The sequence below is a fragment of the Trematomus bernacchii genome, unplaced genomic scaffold (genome assembly GCF_902827165.1).
Source record: "Trematomus bernacchii unplaced genomic scaffold, fTreBer1.1, whole genome shotgun sequence".
Lineage (NCBI taxonomy): Eukaryota > Metazoa > Chordata > Actinopteri > Perciformes > Nototheniidae > Trematomus > Trematomus bernacchii.
In genome coordinates this window covers 14,612,065-14,629,634 of record NW_022987828.1, presented here as the reverse complement: position 1 = coordinate 14,629,634, position 17,570 = coordinate 14,612,065, and the positions used below count along the sequence as shown (strand labels likewise).

General features: G+C 39.5%; 2 protein-coding genes across 3 annotated transcripts in view; one reads left to right on the top strand and one right to left on the bottom strand.

The window, feature by feature from the left end:
- The window catches only part of vip (vasoactive intestinal peptide), a 5,398-nt gene extending 219 nt beyond the window's left edge, over window positions 1–5,179 (top strand). For both annotated transcript variants that reach the window (XM_034152447.1, XM_034152448.1), the window contains exons 2-7: window positions 612–989; window positions 1,850–1,954; window positions 2,200–2,304; window positions 3,265–3,390; window positions 3,557–3,668; window positions 4,466–5,179. In XM_034152447.1, coding sequence (XP_034008338.1) covers window positions 988–989; window positions 1,850–1,954; window positions 2,200–2,304; window positions 3,265–3,390; window positions 3,557–3,668; window positions 4,466–4,474 — 459 coding nt within the window. In that variant the 5' untranslated portion in view covers window positions 612–987 and the 3' untranslated portion in view covers window positions 4,475–5,179. The remainder of the gene's footprint in view (window positions 1–611; window positions 990–1,849; window positions 1,955–2,199; window positions 2,305–3,264; window positions 3,391–3,556; window positions 3,669–4,465) is intronic.
- Window positions 5,180–12,072: 6,893 nt separating this feature from the next.
- On the bottom strand, window positions 12,073–17,370 carry fbxo5 (F-box protein 5). Its single transcript, XM_034151723.1, has 6 exons — window positions 17,213–17,370; window positions 15,839–16,479; window positions 15,296–15,466; window positions 14,880–14,970; window positions 14,511–14,720; window positions 12,073–12,829 (listed from the first exon to the last, which is right to left on the bottom strand). The coding sequence occupies exons 2-6, from the start codon at window positions 16,435–16,437 to the stop codon at window positions 12,569–12,571; spliced, it is 1,332 nt and encodes a 443-aa protein (XP_034007614.1). The 5' UTR covers window positions 16,438–16,479; window positions 17,213–17,370; the 3' UTR covers window positions 12,073–12,568.
- Between the last annotated feature and the right edge of the window lie 200 nt (window positions 17,371–17,570).

Here is a 17,570-nt window from a genome sequence, read left to right as displayed (position 1 = left end):
TGCAATATTCTTCCTGTTTCCTCGCGGATGTGCTGCAATTTTGTGCCATAGGCCTGCCCTGCCCTATACCCTTTGTTTCTAGGTTGTTGTTTTTTTGGTTGCTTTGATTTGTGTTGTATTACCACAGCCTGCTCCATACATTGCGTTTACCTCATGTAGCCAGCTTTAAGTTAAAGCTCACCTTTTGTTATCGTCTGCCCTAAAAATGAGTCATATACACTATTAACATGATTTACGTAGCCTACCGTTTTCAAATTGTAATAATATAATTTGACAGTTATCTTATTCATCACTTAATTGTAGAAATATTTAAATACATAAATAGATCACTGTTGTTGGTAACTCTTGAGGGACAGAGTGCTTACTATAGTTCATGATTCCTTTCTCCATGCTCCAGTCATCTTTATAACTCCGTATGTGTTGAAATCAACATAAGCGAGGCCAATTTCTGTTAAAAATCCACATACATATTGAGGCTTTACCCGTTAAGTTTAGCCTGTTTTACGGACATTTATGCACAAAGCATTGCCTCTGAGTGTCCTTTCATATTGACAATTAGCCTAAGTTTGACTTTTCCTCTCAGATTTCTCTCCCTTCTTGGCTTCCTACAGCAGCTGACCCGCACACTGAAGGGAGAAATGCCTAGGGAAAATAATCAGATGATTCATAAATTGGTTATTCCTACGATTAATTAAGAAGAAGAAAAAACTTCCCACTAATTCCACCATAGGCCTGTTTGGTTCCGACCATGAGCAACACCAATGACGATAGCAACCTGCTGACGTCTCAGGCCCACATCAAATCTGATGTCTGCTCGTGCTCCGCAAGAAACATCCAGGTGTATAAAACGGGAGCAGAGCTGAAGGCAAAGAGAAAGAGAGTCAGCAAACATCGGGTCAACAGTGGAGATACAACAGCAGCTCCAGATCAGGACTTTGGACAGCTCAGCAGGCAGAGCAAAAAGCAGAAGACCTACTTTTGCAACAAATGTAAGATTTTATATCTACGTTTCTTTCAGACCAGCGTGTTTGTGATTGTCTTATATTTGTGCGTGCTTCAGTGCGGATTTGATAATACTTTCCGAATGACATTGAGAGATCAAATGGATTTTTACATCAAAAAGATTTGTCTTTGCAGTTCATGCAGCACAGCAATGTTTTAGCTGTGGTCTAGTATGATGTTTAGTGCATGGCTGTGCGTAATTACGCGTTGGATGTAGTCTTTTATTTATGTTACATTCATCCGCCAAAATTCACCATTAAGCGATCTGTATGGTTCACTCTCACTTCTTTGTAATTTGAGCATATTTATTATCGCTAAAATATGTGGGCATAACATTACCCATTCATTAACATTCCACAGTTTAATCAGACTTTGTTATTGACAAAATGTAAAGCATTTTGGCAGTTACTCATTGAAGGAACGAGACGTTTTTATGAGAAGAAACTCATCACATAAAAATGTGGCTCGTAGTCTGTTTGGACAAAATAGAGTTGCAGTGTCCTCGGTTTTGTCCTTGCCAGCCGTGCGTAATTACGCACTGCATTTCGCTGCTAACTTTTGCTCTCTTGTGGCAAAAGGAATCGTGAAACAAGTGGTTTATTAAAAATCGACGTCAAAAAGGCTTTTTTTGCTAAAGTATTCTTCTGGTTCTTTTTTTGTTTTGCATCGAGAGATTAACCTCTTGTTCAATACTTCACTGATTCACGTAATTTAAGATGTTACGGTTAATGAGAAGAGCATAGTACATGATGATTTCCGTAGACAAATTGGCGTTAATGATGTGGTTTCTTCATTGGGATCGGTTTTGTGATGAAAGAAACAAAAACATTATCGTTTCCATCCTCAGGTGTAAAGCGATGTTACAACGAACCGGCCCCCAGCTGCTTTTCCTAATAGCCCTGTGCAGTGTGTTGTACTCCCGGACTCTGAGTCTGCCATACACATCCATGAGGTAAGAGGACCAGGTTTTTTCCGAAAGAAACTGCTGAAAGGGTTAATCCAGCGCTGTATATGATCAGATCTCTAGATGTAAAGTGAGCAGGTTTGTTTTCTCACATTGATTATAATTACTCTCGGAATTCGAGCTGATGCGCGTCTATTTGACAGTTGTTGTTGTTGTTGCTGTCGTCCTTATATGTGTTTTAATATGTCAAATCCAAGCAGAGTTTAATGTTACTGTCCTGTGGTGATGTGCAGACCGACGAGACACGCGGACGGTCTGTTCACCAGCGGATACAGCAAACTGCTCGGACAGCTCTCAGCGCGGAGGTACCTGGAGTCTCTGATCGGGAAGCGGGTCAGGTAGGTCACTCCCGTCCGGATAGATGGCAAACATTCTGAATTTCGCTTTCACTTAGTGGCTTATTTTTCACATTCAAACTTTAAAATTTGGTTTTTTTTATGAGGCAAAAGAGACCTTTTCACTTGACAGTTTGGAGAGTGTAGCAAATACCAAGTCTGTATGCTGTGTAACCGGTCAAACCTAGACCGCATTGAAAACTACTTTTATTTTAAACTTGCTTGCTAAAGTATTATGTTAAAGCTATTTTTGCAAACGATAAAGAAGCCATCTTTAGCCTCTTCCTGATGTACCATTACTACAAATTGAACCATCAGAACAATATGCCTTGTTTTTGCCAGTTCTAGAAGTAAAAAAAACACTTGGACTTGTTAATACTGTAGGATGAAAAGTTGACCGGTAAATACGTGGTATGTAAGGAAGTCTGACGTTTCAGTACGTCTTAAAATTCTAGGGGTAATGTCCCCTTAGACTTAGAGTATAAAAAACTGTCCATTTGAATGCTGTTATTCAGGGAAGTTCTGACAGTAATGCAGGCAAACACTTGACAGTGCATGTCTTTTTGCTTCAGTCATTTTTACACATTGTTGAGAAATCTGCTTGATTATTAGTCAAATTAATTATGCTCTTGATAAAAAACTAGATTTTATTATTTCATGAGCTGTGACTTTTTTGTAATGCTGACAGTTTAACACCAGAGGACCTACTGACATTTGCAATGAAGAGATCCGACCTGCTTGATGATGCATTTTGTAATTGACTAAAAGGTTAATTTATGCCATTACTGCTTCATCACATGTTTGGTGTACAGCCAGGAGGGATTCATGCATCATACACAAAGAGAACAAAGACACCATGAATCACTGACTTTGAATGTAACCCTGCTGCCCTCTGAACTGCGGAGAGGATCTAACTCTTCCATTCATCTCTCTGTATTTCCTTATCTCTTTTATCCTCTGCAGTGATGAGCTGATGGAGGAGCCAGTGAAGCGCCACTCAGACGCCATCTTTACAGACAACTACAGCCGCTTTCGCAAACAGATGGCCGTCAAGAAGTACCTGAACTCAGTCTTAACAGGAAAGAGAAGGTAGACATCCCAGCAAGTTTTAGTTTGAACTTTACACTTGCTGCCATCTTGACACTCCCTTAACAAACACATCTTCTAGTACAATTTTAATGGAATACCATACAGTAGATGTTTTTTTTTAACCAGTTTGTACAGTATTGTAATATGTACGACTGTCTACACACAGCCTAGAAGATCCTGGCACCAGCGAGGCAGAGGAGTCCAGAGACGAACCCAACACCTTCCAGGAGAGCTACGATGATATCAACGTAGATCACCTTCTAAACAACTTTCATCTGGTAGGAATGCACACACACACACGCACACGCACACGCACACGCACACGCACACACACACACACACTTACCTAATTACATAAATGGACAAGAGCTGTAACATTTGTTAGCGTAGGAGATCCAAGGTATCTGTCAATGTATCCTTACCTTTTGATAATGAATTAAACTGCTCACAACAAGGTCCTTTGATTATCTTGAACAACTAGTTAGTTATTTCTTGAAAGAGACATTGCTATTGAGTTTTTCGATGTATGACTTTGGCGCTTTAAGCGCAACAAGCCAATGCAATCTAAATTCCTCAAATTCAAGAGAAGGCAGACATCTCTATAGGTATCTCCAAAACTTGGCAAATCATACTGTAACAATCTAGATTAGCGCTGGGTAGGAGGAACATTTAGTTTTTGAGGTGAACTGTCCCTTTAACCTTCTCAAGTACCTCATCTCCAAACCATACCAGCATCTGAATAAACTGACTAAGACAGGATCAAACTCAGTTCCTTAGGATTCAGCTTTTTGAACATTCAGATATATTATCCCTCAAAGAACACAACCTGTCTTTCGAGAGGTAGAAGAACGAGATCACCCACATTATGTCCTCTTATTTGGACATTAAGAAGGCTAGCATGGAGCACTAATTCTGATGTCACACCCTCACACATGCAGTATGTTATGCTTGACTTTTACAACAAATCAATAAGTAAATGTAGGTAAATATAGAGATGGTCTTTTTTTGTTTGTTGCATTTGTACTAGATCAATAATTGTCTTTTCTGTCCATTGTCTTCCTTTCTCCTGTTGCAGCCACTTTGAGGAGGGGTCTAGAGCTCGAGTGAATACGTCAACTCATCCTCATGAAACCGGCCATTCCAGAAACACACTATTAATCCAAAGGACATTCGAAGGTCAAGCAGCCAATGATGATGTGTTCTCCAATGTGGTTATCTATCTACTCATCCACACCGTACATGTTTACACTGTATATAGTTTATATATATATATACATAAACATTACTATCCGTCTGATTAGACCTGATTACATTTCACTAACCAATACTTCCATTAACAATCAATAGTGACGCACCATTGGCTTTCAGTGGAACCACTGCTTTATACAAAATCAGTAGGCCCTTTCACCTTTAATAGAAAATAATTGCATTTAAATTCAATAACACTGAAAACGGATTTTGTTGGGATGCATTAGGATGCTAAGTTACCACTGATTTCTGAACACAGAACACTGGTTGTATTGAAAACAGTTGTCCCAATAATGTTCAATGCTGCAATCTAAATCACAAGTGTTGACCGAGTTGTTTAAAAGAGTGTTTTCATGATTAAAAGGAGACACAGGACCAAGAGGAGGTGGAGTTTTGAATGGACACAGATGCATATAATCACTTTATACTATTCAATATGTAGAGCAAAAACATTGTAACTGAGCATAGACCTGCCTTTAGGGCATATAGTGATGCACACCACTCACCAAATAAAAGATATTGGTTTATTTTTCAAAGCTGAGTCTTTTTGTCTGGCTGATTGTTTGACAATGGGGGTTTTAGAGTTTGGATTTTTGAAAGTTAATAGTATACCGTGAAGTTTTATATGTTGTGCTTTTGGCAGTTTTACTATTTGAAAGTCTCATATTTTACAGAATTTAGTCTTTTACATAAAATGTGATTCTTTGTGTGTAAAAAAGCTCTCCACTCAGTAACACTGAAAACAACTAATCGTATTATTCAGATTTATTTTAAGTACCCTTGACTACAACAACAAAACATTGCTGTCCCAGGTCAGCTTCAACCACACAAATGAGTTTCTATTCAATACATCCTTTCACTCACTCTTCCTCACAGAAAGTCACAAAGCAGAGGAAACACAAAGGGAATATTTGAGCACCACGGACAGCGACACTCTGTCAGCAGTTGGAAATTGGCTGTGATTTTCTGTTTTTTACCTTTTTGTCCCCTTAAACATTTCATAATTTAAAAAATCATTTGGTATGGTAGTTATAAGGTTAATATCCTAAAATACGAGCTTAAGCTTTGAGTAGCTTGATTTAAAGTGTAAGACTTTCTGGAACAACTAGAGACCAGACCAGTGAGAAATAGGTAATGTTTCAGCTCAAACGAATGATGACACATACATAGTCAAACCTGTTTTATCCTGAAAAAGGTTTTGTCAGCAATAAATCCAGGCTTGGTTCCAGTCAAATAAAAGGTGTTACAAAACTAGTAAACAATCAGTATATCCTGAAAATAAAACAGTTGATTAGTAACTGCACGTAAAAGTATCTCTAGTTGTGATTTTACCCCTAAGTATCCCAAGGATTTTTTGCAAAACAATCACAAAGAGTTCAAGGAATTATATAATATTCAACAGATTTTATGTAACCAGGATATCAGTCTCCAAATAGCTTAAATCTAGTGTTAAGTTAAAATGTAACATGCTTAGTCCCTCCCCTGTGACTCACTTTGTTTACAAATGTTCAAATAGCAGCGGATATTTGACTCATAAATGTCATAAGCAATGTTCTGCAGGGCTGGACCAAATCAAAGGATCAGACGATGACACTCTAACTTCTAGTTATAATTAGAAAAAGAAGAAGTGTCATTCTGTGTTCATGACGGATTTTGCCGAGTTAGCTCACATCGAATTCACAGTTTGCAATTGGATCGTTTGGTTTCACGTGGAGTTAACAGAACTAAGCGTCTACGGCAATGCTAACACGTCTGCTGGGAATAACCTAACCACAATTGAGCTTTGGGCTAAATGCTAACATCAACATGTCAACAAGCACACCATGTGACAATGCTTACAATTATTTATTGTTGACTGTTCTCCAAATCAGTGATGCGTATTAGCACGCTAACGCTAGCTAATTGCATTCTGATGGGAATGTGATTAGTTTGCAGCCATAAAACCAATTTGTAGAGACATTTCACAAACACCAAATGACAAACACTTGGTGTCACTAATCCGTAGACATGTAATATGCTGGCTTAGATAATAGATAAATGGAAATGTAAAAATATTAAAGTCCAACATTTAACATGGATTATCTGAATGCATACTTCTGTAATCAAGTGTTTAGTTTCTCCACACACCTGTAGTCAAGTCATTTCTAGAATAACCTATGAAGGTCTAAACCAAAACATTTGAATTATCAATTAATAATGATTGAATGTTTACATGGGGTTAAAGTTGAACTTTTCCCTAAAATGTGTTCTAAAGTTTGTTTGGGGTTTTTGTTCGAGAGAGAGTTATTGGGAACTATTAGGACATTTTTTGAGTATGGTTATGATTAATATAGTTGCCTGTTTAAAACCCATATGGATGTGTGCTTGTTTGTGTGTCTCTCCATCTGCGCTCATTTAATAGACTTTCCCAGGGTGAGGCAGGTTTGTTTTTCACGAAAAACTTTGGTTAAGGTTTGTTGTGTATGCTGTTGCTGTGTGTGTGTGTGTGTGTGTGTGTGTGTGTGTGTGTGTGTGTGTGTGTGTGTGTGTGTGTGTGTGTGTGTGTATAAATATATATATATATAAATATATATATATATATATATATATATACTGTATGATGTGTGTCCATCCACTCTCCTGGACATGTTTGATTACAGCCTGCTTTGTGGAGAGGCTTCACTCGCTAACTCTCCTCACTGCAGTGCTGATATTAATGGACCAATCAGAGTAAAAACAGACAGAGCTGCAGCCTTTTAACACCAAGCACAGTGTGTGTGTGTGTGTGTGTGTGTGTGTGTGTGTGTGTGTGTGTGTGTGTGTGTGTGTGTGTGTGTGTGTGTGTGTGTGTGTGTGTGTGTGTGTGTGTGTGTGTGTGTGTGTACTTTTCTTGAGCCAAGCTCTTCCTTAAGTACTCAAGTATACCCATACATCTGTGACTCTCACTGGAATTAATTAAGCGTCTGCAGGTTATAATACCTTATTCTCATATTCTTATACATCAGTAATGCCTCATACAGAATACAACAGATTTTCCCTGGAGAGGCTGCAGAGCTGTGCTCAAAGAGAAATGAAACGATGTCTTTGAGATGATTCAAAGCATTATTGATGAAAATGTTTTCAACCTAGTTCTCTAAAGGCACATTTGTCAAACATTGCAGATTACCTGAGTCAATTATCACATCTCGTATACTTCATATAAAAGCTCCAGATAAATTGCTGATTCATTACCATTCATTTATATTCAAGAAGGGGCTTTTATAATTTCTTAAAGTTAGCAGTCTTGGAGTGCATAAGGCAAGGATGGGCTAGAAACCAAGGGACCTTCTGTGTATATGAGTTTGTAATAATCTGATAATTGAAAACGGAATACATGAGGTTTTTTCTGATTGTGGATTGTTAGGAAAAAAACAAATATTTTTAAATTATGAGCTGGATGTTGGTCAAAAGGAGAATGTAGACTTTCCACCATCTTATTCCCAAACAGCCAATACACTTCAAGCCTGCTCACACCCCATCAGTTTACATGGCATATTTATTCTTCCTTTTTTTAATATTGAAAAACATTTAGTCACCAGCCTGGCTTCATGTGTCTCTCCTCAGCATCAGTCTGAGGATTTGATTCACTTCCTGCTTCGTTGTCCCTGCAGGCGCTCCGGTGACAGCTCCTTTTCAGGGCTTTTACAGTTCAACTTGGGTGACATACGGCTGATTGACATGTGGAAGTCAGTGTGCATCAAGATCATCGTCCTGAAAAAACACACACACACACACACACACACACACACACACACTCCGGATGTTGCCCTGTCGTACATCCACCCCCATCCTCTATCCTTGGGCTGAAATGAGCTGTTTATGCAAATAAATAAATAAAAACAGGAAAGGAGGGCATTTCTAAGGATGAGCAGATAGATGCAAGCTTCTGATAGCTTATCAAGGTGTCCCATTTCACATACAGTATCTTCATTAAGTCTAATGAAGTAAGAAAATGTAATTAAAAGGAGGGGAAAGACGCTAAGAAAAGTGATGAAGAAGATAAAGGGACCCCTGATGGACACGGATACTCCATCTGGTTAGGAAAATGCAAAAATGTACAACAATATATAACAACCTGATTTGCATTATTTAATTGTAGGTGAGAGAATAGCCTGCATACGTTTAATGGCTCTCCTTCATCCTTAAACACTTGCTTATTACAGTGACACACAAACACGTATGTGACAGACGGCTCTCAATACTTTTACAATTAGCAGCCGTCCTGATTGTGTTGGGGATGTGTCTCGCTGCAGCGGCCGATCAATAAATCTGCCAGATAAATGATCCTGAGTCTCTGAGGGAGGGAAAGGCCACGGCACAGATTCATCAGCAGCTGTTTACCACCCTGACAGCAGCAGCAGCAGCAGCTCTGACGCTTCACAAAAACGTCCATTTAGCTCTGTCGTCAGAACATTTCCTTACATGTGAGATGTGCAGCTGCTCTCTCATTTAAATCCACACAATGTCTCTTCTTAAGGAAGCAAGGAGTTTATTTTATTTTAAGCCAAAAAGCTCTACAAATGGCTTTACAGTCGTTTGGCACACCTGGAGTTGAAAGATAAACACATTAGTGGATTTTTTGCAGCTGATACAAATAATGATATGGGTTGGTTAAGATTTTTCTTTCCACATAGACATATTTCATAAAGGTATGTTATATTATAAAGAACGTCAACAACTAAATGTACTGAGCATGACATCGAGGCTGTGGTGGACAATCTCAACATTCAGTTTATTCAGTATCTCTGTATTGGTATCTATGGCTCTTGTACACTGACACTTATATATCCCACATTGGCTAATTATATCAGACATGCTCGTCACGCCTTTGTTTAAAAAAAGTACCTCAATCTAATAACCGCTAAGGCTTTGTTTTTGCTGTTATGTGTTAACACCAGTTGACTAAAAGGAAGTGTATCAGTAAAAGAGTGGAGTATATTGAAAAAGAACATAATATACAAATTCACTTATCACAAACTCATGATCGGTTTTTCATTTACTCGTCTTGGAGGTATCATTGAGTTCAGAAGAGAATATGTGTAAGGTTGTGTGTGTTTGTGAATGTGTGTCAGTGCTCGAACATGGTTGCAGCTATTGCTTATTTGCCCTTATTCACCTGCAGTAACAGCAGAAACCGATTAATCTCAACTGGAAACATGTGACAGTACTAACCGTGACGTGGGAGAAAAACAAACTGCAGGTATGTATAACTCTTATATATACATATTACATCCTGCAAATGTCAGAGGGTAACTATACCTGATGTCCCTGATGCTCTTTGCAGCTCCATAGCTCCCCTAAACAGCTGATGGCAGATGCAAGCAAACCATATTTGTTATCCTGGGAATATTTTTTCAATAGATGTTGTGTTTGTTTTATATAGGTATTTTCCTCAGGTTTCAGCTCAGATGTTTAGTGATACAACATATTTATAATGTGAAAAGTCTCCGTTGAGAATAACTCGTATAATATGCAGAGACACTTTAGTTTGCAAAAGCACAAGTTGGTGCTGCATATGGCATTATAATACAACACAATGTACAATGACTACATACTGTAGTATACTGGCATACTGTGAGAGCATGATTATTATAATAGGAGGGCGTGCATGACCTATTAAACATGTTAATCATTTCTACCGTTGAATTCCTTATCAGAAGCCAAATTAATCCTAAATACACAGTACATTTGGACTTTGTGCCATTGTGTACTCGACAGAAAAGTTCTGTTTATTCAAATAATCTGCTTGTAAAATTGGAGGATTTGCAAAGACTGACTAAACTAAAACTAACCTTTTTAATTCCACATGTAACGCTTTTTTTCTAAATCATTAGGATGGAAATGTAATGGGCAACCAGCATGGGCAGTATGTTATGCACTAGTCATATTTGGTAGTGTTTTTCAAGGCAGCTAATAATACCAACTCGTGTTGATATGTATTTGTCTATGCATCTGTTTGTCAAACTGTGTGCAATCAATCGTCAGAGTGCAGTGAAGAATCCTTTACCCTGAGAAGTGTACACGATGCTGCCCTCTGCTGTAGACATCTAAACATGACTACCTACATTTCTTCTTCAGTAAAATCTGAAACAAAAATCCAAGTTAAGAATCCGTAAAAACCCCCAACATGCATTCACTAAAACAAAACAACCCATGTAAAAAATGACCAGTCCTCCAATCTTAATACACATTTAACTTTGTCATTTTTTAAATTCTTAAGCTGATAAAAAAGATAATACACTCATGTTGAAAATAGAGCACAAGGTATTAGACCAGGGTATATGCAGGAATCCTGAAGTCAAATACCTTTTAAGACCTTTAAGACCCTTTCCATACATTTTAAGACCTCATCGCCACTTCAAGTTTTAACCGGTTACATTGGCGACACACTCTACCTCACATTTACTATACAGTATTGATTGTCCTTCCTCCTTATCTTCCAACCATTTGGACGCAAACTTGCATTTCCCCATAACGATGTTGTTTAACAACCGGCGTAAACGGGCCTTCGCGCGCTATCAAGCAGTGAGCGTGCAATGTCCTGTTCAGATGACGTAAAATCCAACGGGATGCCATAAATAAACTACACAGAATCACACTACACACCTACGCAATGATTACATTCAGGCAGACTGTAGAATACAACCTCGTTGGACAATTGATATACTTATCGAAAACAAGCTACAAAATGTAATACCTTGGAAAATGCCGTTTAATACTTTTTAATAGCCTTAATTTTCGCTAAATTGATTTATCAACTTTTAATACTTTTTAAGACCCCGTGGACATCGAGTGTTTTTCAAGGCAGCTAATAATACCAACTCGTGTTGATATGTATTATTCTTTGCATTTGTTTGTCAAACTGTGTGCAATCAATCGTCACATTTAACTTTTAGTCATTTTTAAAGTTCTTAAGCTGATAAAAAAGATAATACACTCATGTTAGAAATAGAGCACAAGGTCTTAGACAGTTCTGTTTTTAATATTGCATGTTACTTGTTAGACGCTTTTATCCAAAGCGACTTACATACTCAATACTGTGGACAATCCCTACAGGAGCAATTTGGGGTGAAGTGTCTTGCCCAGGGACACAACGACATGCTGACTGCAGTGGGGTTTGAACCTGTGACCCCCTGATCCGAACACCTGCGGACAACCCACTACGCCACACGCCTCCCTACACACGTTTTCCCCTCAACTGTTTGAAATTGCCAATAATTCTGTGAAACTTCTAAGATGTAAAGTATTTATAACTAGCGTTAAGAAGTCACTAATGCCACTGGTTATCTAAGGTTATATTTAAAGCATATCTTCATGTACTAACTCAAGTGGCTGATTAGTTTCCACAACTACACTGACTGGACAAACTTCAGCTCTAGGATAAGTGTCACATTGAGGAACAACAAAAAAACAAGATCAGTTTTATGTAACATTTATTTACATGTAGTAAATATGAACATTTAAACACCGCTTGAGGACCAACATTTATTTAAAAACATATACAAAACTATTTAAAATTGACAATATACATACATTTCATTTTAAAAACGAATATAAAATTGGACAACTTAAAGCATACCAATCTGCATTTCTTTCGGCATCAGATGTGTATGTCGCTCACAGACGACACACAGCTTTCGCCAAGTGACACTGGTTGATTGTCCCAGCAGTGCGCTATCAAGTGCTTCAGTACGTTGATTCAGTTGCGTAGAGCCGGAGTTCTGCGTGTCACAAAGTTTTAATGCCACAGTGACACAATTAGAAGTCCAGCTTGTGTTAAAACATTCCTCGCTGTCCGAGCTTTGGAGGGAGCCAGCGTAGACAGAGGACATTAAAACATTCCTCGCTGTCTGAGCCAGCGTAGACAGAGGACATTAAAACATTCAGAGAATAAAACCCCCATAGCGCTCCATCACAGGCGCCGGATGCCCCTCTTGCTGCGAGCGCTACCTGGAAGGATCGGGGTCGTCTTCGTGGTGGAAAAGAGGGATCGGGGCATCACCACTCTGCAGGGGTTCGAGCCGTGGAACTTCTCCTGGCAGTAGGTGCAGAAATCGAACTGGCAGTTGAGGCTGGTGCACGTGGCCCTCCGAACCTCGGACAGGTGCGTCGCTGGAGAGCCGCAGCGCTTGCACTGACGCAGAGACTCGTGCTGCTTCAGACTGCTGGCCGCCTGGACAGAAAACAAAACAAATTCATGTTAACACTAGAGTAGGAGCCAAAATGCTGTGGTAGCCTGTGTTTATAGTTATATTATCTTAATTATTTGTTAACACCACACACGCTTGTTATTGGTTCAGGGTTCCTGCAGGTTTCACCAACTCAAATTTAAGACTTTTTAAGACCACTTTGAATAGAATTTAAGACCTATTTCACGGCAAGAAAGTATGAATGAAAATTGCTAGGAAAGAAGAAATACATCCCATAATTACTTAATTTAGTAAATTTATTCATGTTCAACATAAGAACGACGACTGAACATAACAGTACACAGAACTGTGTTAGCGTGTTAGACAAAAAGTGTGTGTGTGTGTGAGTGACAAGAGCTATAGTCAGAGCTCTGCCGTCTTCATGCTGTTATATGATTGGTGTTTAGCTACGGTATTTAGCGTCCACAGCCCCTCCGCTTTTAGGGTTGACGTAGACTCAAACGGCGCCCGGAGGTCCCCCGGTGTTGTTGCGGGAGTAGCTGCATTAGCAAAACAAACGCTAATTTTGTTTGCAAAAGGTGCAGAGGGCTTCAAACACGTTCCCCTCCACTGGTTTCAACCAAGCCCTAAATTCGATGTTTTCCAACCAAATGCGGTTGAACTTACCGTATTTATTTGTAAGTAGATTCGAAGATACCTAATTTCTGACTGCCGCTAGCTGAAGCTTGGTTGCTAGGTTACTAGCTGGGTGTTCTCCGATAAGGGGCCGGCTGAAACAAAGTTAATGATTACTGGTTCCATGTTGATTTATTTCAATACAAATTGTTGGGGGGAACCGAAAGGCTATTGCCGCACTGGTTACTTTGCAGCCCGGACATTTCCCCCAAAACACTTTTAGACACGATCGCAACACAGAAGTACCTTTCAAATCCGATCATTTTTAAGACCTTCTAAATCATATTTAAGAACTTTCTTATTTTTTTGATCATATTGAAGACCTTTTTAAGGCCTTAAATTCAGATTATCAAATGTAAGACTTTTTAAGAGCCCGCGTTGGTTGTTTGCGGTGATTGTCACATGGGTGTGGTTAATGGTATTTAGGGCACCTGGTGTATGTGGAGGTTTGGTAGCATGACAATGGGGGTGAGCGTAGCTCTGAAATCTTTTGTTGACCGTATGATTCTGTTTGTTTATTGTTTTGATTTAAAAATATTAAATATCCGTTCAGTACAGACTTTATTATACGCGTCACAACAATGAGCGAAGTTTAGCCGTATTCAATGGGAATATAGCCGCCACAACTAGAATCCAAATAATGTAATGTATTTTCCACAGCGTGAATCTGATTGCCTTCCCATTGTGTGGATAAGAAAGTCACACCACAGCAGCTGGGACAGACTGTACACACTAACACAGTGGTGTTGAATGTTACGTCTTCTTTTGCTGCTGTGACGCAGTTGTGCCATCTCAAATCCTACTCTGGGGCAACATTACATTACACTGCCATTGTTTGGTTCAGAGTAATAAAGGAAAATCCATTGCACAGGCTTTATTTTCTTCTTGGCATGTACTGAAATCTCTGTTTAAGAAGGGGCTGTTGCCCTCCTAATATGCTTTTATACTAGCAGTACACATTTATATTCAGAAATGCTGGGTTTGATGGGTTCTGGCGCTAGTTATTCTGATTTATAAACAAATTCTTACCTGCATGTATTCATTGAAGCGTGTGCAGTGCTGATGGGGCGTGATGCCTTTCTGAGAGTGAGCAGGACGTCTGTTGACCCTGCAGCTTGATGAGGAGGAAGATGGGGTACTTGGTGAGGCCAGGGTCTGCATGCAGGAGAACACCACCCTGGACACAACTGAATCTCTCGTCAGACCACAGCCCTGTTGCCTCATGGAGTTCCTTGACTCCTGAGAAACGAGAAAAAGGAAACATTAGAACATGAACAGCATATGGAGTAAGTTGTTCAGCAACAATCTCACTGATGGCCAGAGGCACAACAATGCAAGATTCTTGCACAACTCAGTGCTTGGTCCTACAAAGGGTGTACACTTGTGTGATTTCCTCACCCTGAGTGCCTTCTCAGCTCTTTGACACCTGCTCAGAACTGCTGTATCCTGACAGATGAACCTCCTCCATGTCCTGCTCACTTTCTTACAGCTGAGGGGGAAAAGGTAAACGTACGAGGACTTTACACAAGAGAAAAATGGTAACTATAATAATAAAAATGTTAAAAAGTACCATTTCTAACTATTTCTGACCAGTATGTTTTAACATCTCAACGTTGACGTGTTGTCACTTGTGTGCAGTTTCTTAAACTTAAAAAAACGTAATCAATTCAACAATAGTTCCAACGCTTTCGTCTTAAACTATAAACTGTGACTTCAGCTGATAACATAAACAAAAGTAAACTTTCTTTACTTCAGCATCTAGATGGGTTTTGTGTCGACACAACTTGCCACATAGTAAAGCATTTGTAGTTTACCTGATGAGGTCCATGTCTCCCAGCAGGGCCAGGATGTTGGTCAGGATGCTTCTCATGTTCCTGGACAGAAGACACGAAAACACGTCGATGTACTCCTGGCCCATATGGCCTCCGATCACCCGATCCAAAAGATGATGCTCTGCAACCTTGTTGACGATGCTCCAGTCATACCTGAGACACAGGAAGACGATTGTACATGTTCATTAAAGTCTAAACTGAAACAAGGAATCAAATTTGAAATTAGTTTAGGTTTAGCAGAGTGGCCCCGTAAAATGAGACCCCAAAATTGATCTCAGGCATGTCTGCCAGCTTTGATTCTGGTAGAGAATGGTTGTCGTTTATGGTCCTCCTAACCTTTAAAATGTTTCACTAGATATGCGACACTGATTTTGATATTGGGAAGATATCCCAAAAGCAGAACCTTGTATACTATTCCACATCTAAATGCAGACTAATTAAGAATGGGTAGGTCTGTGTGTTACCTATTGTGTGCAAATCGGAGCAGGTAAAGTCTTTGTTATCAGATATGCATAATTATCTTACCTCTTATTCTTACGATAGTTCTTTGCAAGTTCCTCACAAACTGCCTTCTGGAACTTCAGTATGGGCAGGTTGGGGTCGTTGTGATGCTCGGACGGGGTGGATGACAGCGAGTATGTCACTGTTCTCCTTGTATGGCAATCCACAGGAGTAGAAGCTACCTCCAGAGACACTTGCCGGTTACAGTCAGTCCTTCCTTTATATTTAGTGGGAGAATTATTTGGAGTTGTCTTTTTTTGATGATTTGCCACATTTGAAGGTGGCAGGGGTGCTGCTGGTTTTTCATGGATGTGTTCACCCTCTTCCACCCCATGATTATCATCGATCTGACTATTGTGCAGAGACAGATAGCCACTGTCCTCAAACACTTCATCCAGAGTCCTGGCATGCTCTTTGTTGGTGCCGTTTTCCTTGTTGTGGACTGCTTTGGTGTTGTTGTTGTGAGAGAACAACTCTGTGGTCACTCCAGCAGGTGGGCACTGGGGTTTGAGGGGGAGGGGCTCTTTCACTGGGGAAGCTTTTAGGTGAAGCACCCTGGAGTCTGCTGCAGCGCTTATATCCATATTGTTGGCCAATGTATACTCGTAGTGAGGGCATTTCATGATGACTTTGACAGTAAAACACACTGCGCACAATGAAGATATCTGGATAAAAAAGACAAATCAGGAGTTAATTGGGTTAACACATATTCAATGTGACTGCCAGGCAACATGGCTTCTCTTGTGCAAGCCAACCTAGCTCCCCGCTAATAGAAGGTAACTAATGCGTTTCTTGACATAAGAGAAAGTCATACGAAGTGACTATATTGCAGTTAAACTTGTATTATAAACGTTTAACACGGTTGGGATAGTTTAGTTTATATCACTTTTCAAATAATTGATTTTGGCGCGATGTACCTAGATTTGGCGGAAACGTATCGGTGACGTGAACGTACCCAGATTCCCTATAGCAGTCTTTAAATGCATACGCTAAATAAGTGGGTAGTTACATTACATGTATATTGTACGATGATATGTTGAACATTACGGGATAAATGCTTCATATCAAATACATCGCTTAGTTATCACTATAATCATGCATTTACGCGCGTACAGTGGGACGCATGGAAGTAGCTTCTAACCAAGTAGCTAACTTTCATTACTCATACTATTGCATTCAGAACTCAAACTAAGGTTCTTATTGTACTCTGAAATGCAGTATTTTTCGGCTGAGATTGTTCAGATAATATATATTTATCAACGTTTAACCAACACTTATTAATCTTAATCCAGCGAAATTAAAGTGCCAATGCTATTAACAAAGCTGACAGAACATCCTAATACTTAATAATAACATTAGCAATTCATAGTCCATAGGATATTAAGCAAAGGCTCTTACCTTAGGCTTGTAAATATCGTTATCCAAAGCTGACCCTCGCTTCCCTCCTTTTTACCGCTGAGCTATCTTTCGTCTGACTCCTGTGTTTGCCGATTCCAAATGAAATGTTCCTCAACTGAACATCCGCCAGTTTCTGCTTCTATTTGAAATCCGTGCGCAAAATGCGGCAACCAATCACATCGACCGGAAGTGTGCCCCTTTAAACCATCAACCAATGGGATTTGAGGTTCTAACATTTTGAGGAAGTGATGTCAGTCGACGTGGTTTCAATGGTATTTCCTTTTCCCATCCGATGCACTGAAAATGCACTGTTGTTAACATGTACAAAAAGTGTGTCATATACAGTAATGAAGTATAC